Consider the following 12,054-nt stretch of genomic DNA (forward strand, 5'->3'; position numbering starts at 1 on the left):
AACCTGACCACTAGAATAGGGAGTGGGGCCCTCAGGCAGGGGGGCTACCGGGGATTTACCCTGTGCTCCTGTGGGCCAGTACCTGATTCACGCATACTTTATATTTCACTGGAGTACCAACTCCAGCAGGATCGTCCTAGCTGAGTCCTTGACCAATTACAAGAAATACTGTAATGTGGCTGGGAGTTTCCATCCACTTTAAATTAGCTGTAGCTGTTGGCTGTCCAGTGAGTGATGCTCCTGAGACTCTATTCTTATGTAATTTTTCAGAGCCAATTAGCTAAAAGCTGTTTTACTTCCTATAGAGTAATCAAGTCACAGTGAGTTCTCAGGAGCATGAACACAAGTTCCTGTCACAAGTTCCTGACAGAGGATGTTCATACTGTCATTAATACTCATGAATGTGTATTTATATCTGCACACAAGATTGGCTAACTTCATACATGTATGTATTTAGGAGTCATTATATAACCTTAACACAATATATGTATTCTATTCAGATATTATTATTATTATTATTATTATTATTATTGTTATTAATACTATTAGTATTAATATTATATTAATGTATTTATATAGTGGCAATCAAATTATGCAGTATTATACCAAGAATATATAATCATTCACAACAGTCACTGGCCCAGTGAGCTTGCAATCTAAGTTCCGAAATATCTCTTTAATGGGGATTTGTCTATAGGGACAGGTACACTTTAAAATGTTGAATGATGTTTTTCCTTTTATATAGACAAATACAGTCCATCCGGAAAGTATTCACAGCGCTTCACTTTTTCCACATTTTGTTATGTTACAGCCTTATTCCAAAATGGATTAATTAAATTTTTCCCTCAAAACTCTACACACAATACCCAATAATGACAACATGAAAAAAGTTTTTTTTAAGTTTTTACAAATTTATTAAAAATAAAAAACTAAGAAATCACATGTACATAAGTATTCTCAGCCTTTGCTCAATACTTTGTTGATGCACCTATGGCAGCAATTACAACCTCAAGTGTTTTTGAATATGATGCCACAAGCTTGGCACACCTGTCTTTGGACAGTTTCGCTCATTCCTCTTTCCAGCACCTCTCAAGCTCCATCAGGTTGGATGGGGAGTGTTGGTGCACAGCCATTTCAGATCTCTCCAGAGATGTTCAATTGGATTCAAGTCTGGGTTCTGGCTGGGCCACTTAGACATTCACAGAGTTGTCCTGAAGACACTCCTTTGATATCTTGGCTGTGTGCTTAGCGTCGTTGTCCTGCTAAAAGATGAACCGTCACCCCAGTCTGAGGTCAAGAGCGCTCTAGAGCAGGTTTTCATCCAGTATGTCTCTGTACATTGCTGCATTCATCTTTCCCTCTATCCTGACTAGTCTCCCAGTTACTGCCGCTGAAAAACATCCACACAGCATGATGCTGCCATCACCATGCTTCACTGCAGGGATGGTATTAGCCTGGTGATGAGCGGTGCCTGGTTTCCTCCAAACATGATGCCTGGCATTCACACCAAAGAGTTCAATCTTTGTCTCATCAGACCAGAGAATTTTGTTTCTCATGGTCTGAATGTCCTTCAGGTGCATTTTGGCAAACCCCAGGAGGGCTGCTATGTGCTTTTTACTAGGGAGTGACTTCCGTCTGGCCACTCTACCATACAGGCCTGATTGGTGGATTGTTATAGAGATGGTTGTCTTTCTGGAAGGTTCTCTTCTCTCCACAGAGGAATGCAATAGCTCTGACAGAGTGACCATCGGGTTCTTGGTCACCTCCCTAGGGCCCTTCTCAGTTTAGACGGCTGGCCAGAAGTCCTGGTGGTTCCGAACTTCTTCCATTTATGGATGATGGAGGCCACTGTGCTCATTGGGACCTCCAGAGCAGCAGATATTTTTCTGTACCCTTCCCCAGATTTGTGCCTTGAGACAATCCTGTCTCTGAGGTCTACAGACAATTCCTTTGACTTCATGCTTGGTTTGTGCTCAGACATGCACTGTGAAGTGTGGGACCTTATATAGTCAGGTGTGTGCCTTTCTAAATCATGTCCAATCAACTGAATTTACCACAGGTGGACTCCAATTAAGCTGTAGGAACAGCTCAAGGGTGATCAGTGGAAACAGGATGCACCTGAGCTCAATATTGAGCTTCATGACAAAGGCTGTGAATACTTATGTACATGTGATTTCTTAGTTTTTTATTTTTAATAAAGTTGCAAAAAACAAAAAAAACTTTTTTCATGCTGTCATTATGGGGTATTGTGTAGAATTTTGAGGGAAACAATTAATTTATTCCATTTTGGAATAAGGCTGTAACATAACAAAATGATGAAAAAGTGAAGCGCTGTTAATACTTTCCAGATTCACTGTACTAAGTTTTGACAGTGCAATTTATATGGGACAATATGCAACATGCAAGAACTGTATATGGATTGGCATACTGTACATATCTTTAATCTGCTACTTGTTCACACAACCATCAGGGTTAGGAATCGGAATTGGAATATTAGTAAATGGGTAAATATTGAAAAGTCCTATGGCAGCTCCCTTTTTCTAGAAGAGTGTAATGCAATCTTTAGGCTCCCTAGCTGCTGTGGAACAAAATGTATGACCATGCTGTGACTCGCCAGAGACTGGCTTGTAGTTCACAGTGGCAAAGGAAACACATCTGTGCTAGAAGGGGTCCTATTTATACAGACTTAATATACAGGAAGGTAAATGCAAATCTGAAATGTGGGTGTCATAAATCTAGAGAGGCAAAAATAGTCCTGCACAAGAGGACTATCACCCACTATACATATGGAGATAGAAAATCCACAGTTTGTACCTCCCTATCACGTCCTGAAACTGCTTTACATGTCTCTAGGTTACTACAGATCAAAATTTGTTGTATACAAATGTTTTAAATAAATGGTTAATCACTAATACACCCCATGTAAACAGTCTTTCGGCATCTAGAAGTTGGCTTATGTGTCTTCCGTTATACATGAATGCTTTAAAAAGTAAGTGGTACTGTATGTAGAGGGGCCTGGAGTGCATTTGCACTCTATAACATACACTATTAACAATGGCATAAGATTGGATGTGGGATACACTTTATTTTCCAATTGAATCACACATGTTGATATTTGGTCATAATAAAACAAAAATCCTACAGTGTGCTGATCACCAGGCAGTACAGTCGCTCACATACACCCTGTGACTTCAGCAGGAACACCCTGACTGTAAAAGTTCTGATCTGATGGATAGAATCTATTATTGTTTTGACAGTGGATGTGAAATTGATTTATAGATGGACAATTCATTAATCATTGTAACGTAAATCAGGCAATGGAGCTCTGTAAGGTATTAGCAGGTTTTTGGTGGCATCTGAGATGTATCATATATCATCCAGGGAATACGTACCTGCAGGAAAATAAAAACAGGCAGGAAATTTTCCACAGGTCATAAAATCATGTCTTCTCATTCTTATTATATAACTACAAAATGTGCTGTATGAATATGCTAGCATCATGCACAGTGGTATAAAATGTGGTATCTTCTTCCATTATAAAAGGTAAGTTAACAATCCTTTCAGAACGCTATCAATTAACCCAATTTCCTTCTCCAAATTGAGACAGACATGGAGTTTACAGGGTATATGTATCAAGCAGTGAAAATAGTGTAAACGTTGCCCATAGCAATTAGTCAGCTTTGAGAAAGTATTTATCAAGTACATTCTATAAAATGATAGGCAGATGTTGATTGGTTGCTATGGGCAACTTCTTCAATGGTACACTTCTCCACTATTTTCACTGCTTAATTCATCAACGCCTAAATTATTTAAATTACTTAAAATCATAATTTTAAAATGGTACCTCCTCATTACCTGTCAATCATTTACCTAGCTTTATTTTCTAAATGCCAGGGGGTATATGTAATGGGGTCTGACTTTGCCGGAGGCGTGGGATGTCGGCCGGGAATGGCCGTATCTTTAAAGCAGCAATCATTCACAAGGCAAAACCAGATTGGTTTTACATAGCCTTTAATTGTTAAAGCCACAAACTTACACTGCAATCAGCTAGAACTATGATAATTGTCAGGGATCTGTTGGTTAGATGTGCAGGCAAGTCTACTGACAAATACTACTGACAAATATTAGTAAAGGCTATACATCTATGCAAGCTAATAGATAATGTGAAAGTCATAGTAAAATCCCAAAGAGTGCCTATGATATTTGGATGGAGGGTACCTCAAGTCGTGCGTATATCAGAGTGCGACCGCACACCCAAGAGTGGTATATATATGTTATAAAATGGTCCCTGTTGTGACATAATAGTTCTATGTGGAGATAATGTAGGGTGACAGATGTTTTCTGATTCATAAGTGGCTGCTTGAATAAATCATTATTGTACAAGTTGTGTGTGATGAGGTCTGATGTGATATCATTTGAGTTATGTGGAAAATTTGGCATTTTGGGAAATGTTTGTCAGAAATATCAGTCATGGTGAGGTGGTGATGTGCTGCTCCCCTGTGAGCAGTGTCTGTGAGAGAGCTGGTACTGTGGGGGTGATTCAGATCTGATCGTAGATATGCTAAATTTAGCACATCTATGATCAGTTTCTCAGACATGCGGGGGGACGCCCAGCACACGGCTAGTTTGCCCCGCAAGTCTGGCCCTACCCCCCCTTCCCCCGCAAGGGTGCAAAACCATCGCACAGCTTTTGCACCCTCTGAGTAGCTCCCTGCCAGCGCAGCTCCTGCGCGCAGGCAGGTCGCTACTTGCCGCATCACGGGTAGCAGCAGCTGCGTGTGATGTCATTCAGCCACTGTGGCCAGCCCCCGCATCGGTCCGGACATGCTTCCGCTGACCAGACAGTGCCCCGCCAATGGCGTTCTAACGCTGTTGGCACACCCCCTTCCACTCCGTGACCACCTCTGCCTGTCAATCAGGCAGAGGCGACTGCAGCCCTGAGATGCTTTTAGCATCTCACTGGGCTCCTGGGGTGCGCGAGCGGACTCCACATAGGGATTCAGACTGCGATCGCAGTATAATTCCTGTAAGGATCCATCCATCTGCAACGCAAACAGATTGGTTTCTATAATCAATTTATTACAGCTGTATTGCGCTTTTGTGTTGTTTCATTTTAATAGTATATGTTGTGCTGACAACTGTCCTGCTTCCTAATAAATATATATTAAGATCCAGTCCACTTTAATAATGTGATGAGTAATTAACTACTTATCAAATTTTTCTCTCCAAAAACCGCTCTGAAATTGTTGTTTTTCTTTTATCCTTGATTCAGGTATAGAATAGTTTAATAAATTAACAAAATTATTTTCTTTAAAAAAAAACAAAAAAAAAAACATTTAACTAAAAAAAAAGAAAAAGAAAAGAAAAACATCAATGTTCGGGACATCGCGACCATCGCGACCTGCCGTTTTAGGCATGCAGCCCTCAGCAGCCTCTGGAGCCCTACAGGAAGGTGAGGGGCTGTGTTTTTTTACATTTCACCAGCGGCTGCTACTGTCTGCAGCCGCTGGGTGGGGGATGCTGCTGGGCTGACCAATCAGCAGTGATCGGCAGCACAGCAGGGGAGGGAAACAGTAAGCAGAGGGACCAGAGCTTTGCTTCCTGCTACTGCACAGTGAGCTTTCTGACTGGTCGCATCAGATGCGACCATGTCAGGTAAAGCCCAGCCTGGTGTGCTAGCATCTGATGCGACCATGCCAGGCAAGTGGTTAAGGGGGAAGGGGCAGTGTTTTCATCATTATAAACACAATGATCTGGCCATCCTGTCTGGGAACATTTTTACAATTAAACGACTAAAGCTGGACACACACTATCCAGTTACAGGAACCATTAGCCAATAATTGGCTGATCAGCTTGTCAATGGATAGTGTGTATGCAATAGTGTCAGCCAACAAATGGCTTCAAACCTTGCTGCAACAGACAGGTCAGGAGGTCAGGCTCCAATGTGCTGCACACACTGTCTCGTTCCAAATGTCCTGAACCCATAAGAATGATGAGTTTCACTTCTGCTTATAAACAGCCATAAGACTTAGGAGCAGATTTAATAACAAATTATATTTTTACTATCACTCATTATGTACGAATGATCAATTGTGCTCCGGACAATCAGCTCCCAGCTGTCAACATATGATAGTTAGGAACTGATTGGCTGGAGCACCATTTACATTTCACGAGTGATAATCAAGAATATCACTCATCGTTAAATCTGCCCCTTAGTTTGTAGTTATAAGTTAAAAGAAAACATTTGTGTAACTCACTATATAAATCTGTTAGCCTCTAGTATTACCAAGGCGGTTCATGCCAATCCGATCAATAGGAATCCCAAATTTCCTTTTTGGAAGATCCACCACTTTCCTGCAAACACAAAAAATATTGAGATGGTATTCAGTACTACAATGCTTCTACTGTTTGTCAAAGAACATATTACATAGTTGAAGCTCTTTTTAAATGTATCTTATTTGGAGTTAGCTACAAAGAAGCCTGTTTGGTTTAGGGGCCATGTGGCCGTATGGCCCCAAATAACTATGTATCCAACTTGCAGATACTTAAGTACTAAGTATCGGATGGTCCCCAATAACTATGTATCCAGCTGCGGATAGTACTGTAAGCACTTGAGCAATTCAATATTTCTCCAGTGCTGGGACAACTGCTCCCAGTGAACAGTATCACTGCAGCAACAGTAGCAGTTGCCCATGGCAACCAATCAATACATTAAACTTCAATGCTTATTGGTTGCCATAGGCAAATTCTCCACTGGCTCACTTCTCCACTTTTTTCACTGCTTTGTACATTTCCCCCAAAGTCTTTTTGTAGATTGGAAAAGAAAGATGACTCCCAAATGAATTCCTCGAGTGTCACATAATAATTAGCATTTGGAAGTTGCTTCTTTCAACATTGTTTGTGTTATTAATCATGTAGCTTTCAGTCTTTAACCTTCCACGTTCATTATGTATTACCAATATCTTTTTTAACTGTTACAAAAAACCTTACTGATTAAAGGGTTCACCTCTACCAATCATCAACAGGAAGAGTTTGAGGTAAAACAACAATGTTGGTTGAAGGCTTCTGATATTCATGCACAACATCTTTTATGTTTTAAGGTTCCCCACCAGCCTTTTTTTGGGGTGTTCAGAGTCCAGTTCTTTAAGAGAGAAGGTAAGGCCACAAAATGACTTGTTTTTACCAGGTCTACAATGTCTGTGGTTCCTTCACATCAGGTGGCTGGCTGCGCTTTTCCTGGTTCCTTCACTGTCCCGCTGGGTCTTGTGGTGCACTACTATTAGGTTCATTATCTCTGTCTCGCACATCAACCAGCACCTAATCATGTTCCTGCTATTCCTCAACCATTATCTCATAGAGCCAGGCATGAGGCTTTATTTGTCTTCTGTACTTGCAAATTCAAATGGGCCAATCTATATAAGCCTCCCTCCGGGACCATGAAGTTGCCAGAGTACTTTCCCTAATTCCAGCACTATAGTAGTTGCTCTCCTGTCTGGTTGATCATCAGTTTTTCAAACCTATTTGTTCTGACTTCCCTTTTTGTCTGCTGACTTGCTCCCTACATTCACTCTCGGATCTGATTACAGTTATTCTTATACTTGTACTTTCTCCCTTGGAATATTTACATCAGTTCTGGGTACCAGGTTTGCTCACTATTCTTCTGCACTTGTAACTCCGGCCTGTAACATTAAGAACTATTACAGGGGTCTGCGACCTGTGTATCAGGCAAAGTGAAGCCTCTTACTGCGGTACCTCTTGAAAAAACCCCAGTGCAGTAGATTCTATATCACTGTCTCTCAGTGGTGCTAATTCCAATTGATGAAATAGAACATTTTATCCCTGTGAATTTCTGACAAACTCCTTCTGGGAAATATAGTAGGTTTCTTCATTGTCCACTGGACCATCGCCAGCTGATAGCAGCTCTGTTTCTTCTCCCACTCTCAGCCCTGGCAGCCCATCAGAAAATAATAGACGCTAATAACATTTAGTTTCCTGTTCACTGCAGAATTTTGCTGACAGAGTCCATTGCAGGAGAGATGACAAAGCTAATAAAAGGAAACATAACAGTCTGAGCAGTTCTGCTGGGTCCTAAGCTGTGGGAGTAGTGATGGCAAACCATAGGGATTGCTTTGTATTTGGTGGAGCATTGAGTCTCCATGAATTTGCATTGGCCCTACATTATTTAAGGATATTGTCTAAGAATATACATATCATTTAAATTAAAAATACAACAAGATGTAGTATCAATGCCCTGCAAAAAGGAGCCAGTGCGAATGTGTGTGCAGTGCTAGAACTTGAAGTGCAGCAACATTTCTGAAATTTTTAAATTGTATAGGTAGTCTAAAGGGAGAGATTGGGAGGTAAAATTGCAGACCCCACTAACCCCTCATCCGGGTTTGTCAACTGATGACATCTAATGAGACCAAGAACATGTACAGATCAAATGAAAATACTCCTGGCAATTACAGAAATGTCTATTACATGTTCAGCAAACAAGAATATTTCAAATGCAGATGATCACTGGCACTGGGAGGTGTTAGCACTGATCCTCAGTTTAAAACAATATAAAGCTGGGTACACACCTATTAAATTATTACCCCAATCAGCCTGATAGTACATTTTTGTCTTCTGTTTTTATAGGCTTCCTTTATACATTGCAGTTTACACAAAACACATTTTCCATTAGTTTACCATTGCTGTCTGGTTGGGCCAATATGCAATATTCCATTATATGTCACTTATTTCTGAAAATGAAAATTACTGCATACATTCCCATTCTGTAGGTGCCGGTTCAGAGCTTACGAAAAAGCCCTATATCGGTAAATGGCAAGAAACAAAGTGATAACTATCACTTTGTTTCCGGGTTTGGACCCGGTGAGCATATAGCTCATGATCAACCATCGGGCTGAGCGTGAGTCAGTGGGGGCTGACAGGTAAATTTTGTGAAAAAATAACTCATAGGCTACTAAGGGCTAAGTACCATCCATTTAGTAGACCTCATTGAAACCTATGTGAGTTGCTTTTGTGGTTGGAAATGGAGGGACCTCAGCAGATATAAATAGTAACATAGTTGTTGAGGTTGAAAAAAGACAATTGTCCATCGAGTACAACCTATATTTTGATTTACTACTAACACTGGATTATCCTTCCTGAGCCATTTACTATACTGTATTACATAATTAGTACAGATTATATCCTTGTATGCTGTTTTCAGCTAAAAATGTGTCTAAGCCTTTCTTAAAGACATTGGTTGAGTCAGATATTACAACCTTCTCTGGCAATAAATTCCATGATCTTACTGCCCGCACTGTGAAGAAACCCCTCTTACGCTTGGTGTTACACTTCCTCTCCTTTAACCTTAGAGGGTGACCACGTGTCCTGTGCATAGATCTCTCAATAAGCAAATCGCCTGACAGTTACTTGTATTGTCTCCTGATGTATTTGAAGATATTAATCATGTCTCCTCCTTGACCCTTTTTTCTAGTGTAAACATATGTAACCTAGATAGCCTTTCCTCAAATTCCAATGACTCTAAGCTTTTAATCAAAATCAATTTTGTAGCTCTTCTCGGAACCTTTTCTAGTTCTACTATGTCTTTTTTAAAGTGTGGAGCCCAGAACAGTACACAATGTTCTAGATGCGGCCGTACCAATGATTTATACAGTGGCAGGATAATACTTTCATCCCTTGTCTCTGTTCCCTGTTTCATGCATGCTAATACCTTATTGGTCTTTACTGCTGCATCCTGACGTTGGCACTGCTACTAAGTCTACTGTCAATGAGCGCCCCCACAGATATCATTCCTTCTTTAAATCCAGGGAATACTTACCTTTTGTGGGGATCCCCTAACAATGTCTGCTTTCAGGTAATTTGCCACAATATAACATTCAACATTATGCTCTCTTAAATTTATGTATTAAGCTCTAATTTTCTTATAGATTGTTGATTGTATCTTAAAAGTAGTTTGTTCTTCTTTCTCTATTAGTTACTTTATACTCAGTCTTGTTTTAGTACTGTTTATTTCCAATTGAAATCACTGCAATATGACATGCGCGGGTTACATACGTTATCCCGGCGGGCGGGATGCCTACTGTCAATATCCCGACATCGGCATCCCGCCCGAATGCCGGCAGTGGGGCGAGCGCTAAAAGTTACCTTGCGGGCTCGCTGCACTTGCAATGCCGTGGGCTCGGTTGCTCGCTGTGCTCGCCAAAGGATCTATTCCCACTCTATGGGTGTCATGGACAACCACGAGTGGGAATAGCCCTGGTGCACTGGGATTCTGGCTGTCGGCACTGTCGGCTGTCAGGATTTCAGCTTCGGTATCCTGAATGCAGGGATCCCGACAGCCAGCATTTCAACTGCATCCTGATCTGCACTATATATCAGTATCGTGCATTTAGCTCAGGTGAATGTATGAATATTTGCATGTTGAATTTTATGTTATTTTGCTTTGGTTCATATTCAAGTGTAAATGGAGTGGGTGAATTTAGTGCTTTTCTTGTATATCCTGGCCCTTGGATTCATTGATAGCTACCGTATATAACTTGAATTTTCAGTTACAATATGTATTCACCACAAAATGTAAGTGGTGCATTTCACCACTGAGAAAATACATAGCGGGAGTCAATTAGCCGTGGTAAATTACCATGGGCTAATTGATACCTGGGGCTATCAAATTAGCCTCGAAGCACGGTTGTTGGCAGCTATTATCAGGCATTTTTTTCAGGATCTCAGCAGGTCCTGATAAAGAGCCCATATTCACCAATCCAGAAGCAAAAACACATAAAGTAGGTCCATGAACTTATCATGGATTTTTTGTTTTTGCTCAAAAATTTATATTTTTTTAGGGGGGCGCAAAAAATGGGGGCTAATTGAACAGCCCGGAAAAAAAAGCACAAACAAATGAAATAATACCACCTTAATAGGTCCAAATTCATAATATTTATAGCATAATATAAGATTTTACAGTGTATATTTTCTTTTATTCAACTAACCCTATTTTATATTAAGCTGTAGCCCATTGAGTCACTAACAGTTGTTTATTGGCTCCCTCTTGTGGCAAATCTTCATAACTGCATTTTTAAACTTTAATAAATCATTCTGCCAGACTGCTATGGTTTGAACATTTTTTCATAATGTTCTTTTATACAGTGGACTATTTGCAAAAACATTAAAGCAAGTAAAAGGGCTTTAATACAGGAAATGTCTGCTATTCAGTGGATACAGATAGTTATGATGAGAACTTGATAGCGGAAGCCTAAGATAATAATCTTACAGATATAAACATTAATATGAATTAAAATCATGCATATGTACTGCTCTGGTCATATGTGTGGGAGCGACATCAAACAAAGCACATATATGATGTCAGCATACAGGTATGCAAACATTTCCTAGTGCTACCATGAGGAAAGCAGATGTCCTGAAGATGTAATGTAAGTCTGGGGATTGGATAGCTGTATAACAAGAACTGGTAGCAGAATATACTGTACATGGCATCTGGCGAGAAGTGCTGATTGGTGAGCTGAACATATAACTAAATCTAAAACAAACTATTCATCTGTTTTAAAGCAAAAACAGCAGAATCTCAAAGGCTGTGATCTAATCGCAACCCTGAGGTCATGATAAACTTGATGTTCAAAATTAGATATAAGCTTTTATCTCCAGCAAACTGTCTGCAGACAGCATGACTAGAAAACTACATATGGGGTGAGATGTATCAAGGCTCGGAGAGATATAAAGTGCCTAAAGCAGCCGATCAGAATCTGTCATTTACACTATTGTGCTTTATACATGACAGTTAGATGCTGATCTTTTGCATTGGGCAACTTCTCCTCTTTATCCATGTCCAAGGCTCGCTACATTGCCCTCAATGTCATTTCAATAAATCGGGTGTGGTTCAATGGATCGCCAGTAAAAAGGTAACTGGTCATCCCCCAAATGGACGACAGGGTCGAAAGATTGACATGAAAATGGGCGACACAAGTATTTTTTTCTTCTGGTGTTGTTTTGTATGTTTCACCATATCTCAGCCAAATTAGTGGAAACCGT

General features: G+C 40.3%; 1 protein-coding gene across 1 annotated transcript in view; it reads right to left on the reverse strand.

Annotated features, from left to right (window-relative positions):
- Positions 1–2,362: 2,362 nt before the first annotated feature.
- The window catches only part of OSTN (osteocrin), a 71,052-nt gene continuing 61,360 nt past the window's right edge, over positions 2,363–12,054 (reverse strand). The window contains exons 4-5 of the mRNA XM_063919634.1: positions 6,258–6,354; positions 2,363–3,392 (exon numbers count right to left, since the gene is read on the reverse strand). Coding sequence (XP_063775704.1) covers positions 6,270–6,354 — 85 coding nt within the window. The 3' untranslated portion in view covers positions 2,363–3,392; positions 6,258–6,269. The remainder of the gene's footprint in view (positions 3,393–6,257; positions 6,355–12,054) is intronic.

The sequence above is a fragment of the Pseudophryne corroboree genome, chromosome 4 (assembly GCF_028390025.1).
Source record: "Pseudophryne corroboree isolate aPseCor3 chromosome 4, aPseCor3.hap2, whole genome shotgun sequence".
In the NCBI taxonomy this organism is placed as follows: domain Eukaryota; kingdom Metazoa; phylum Chordata; class Amphibia; order Anura; family Myobatrachidae; genus Pseudophryne; species Pseudophryne corroboree.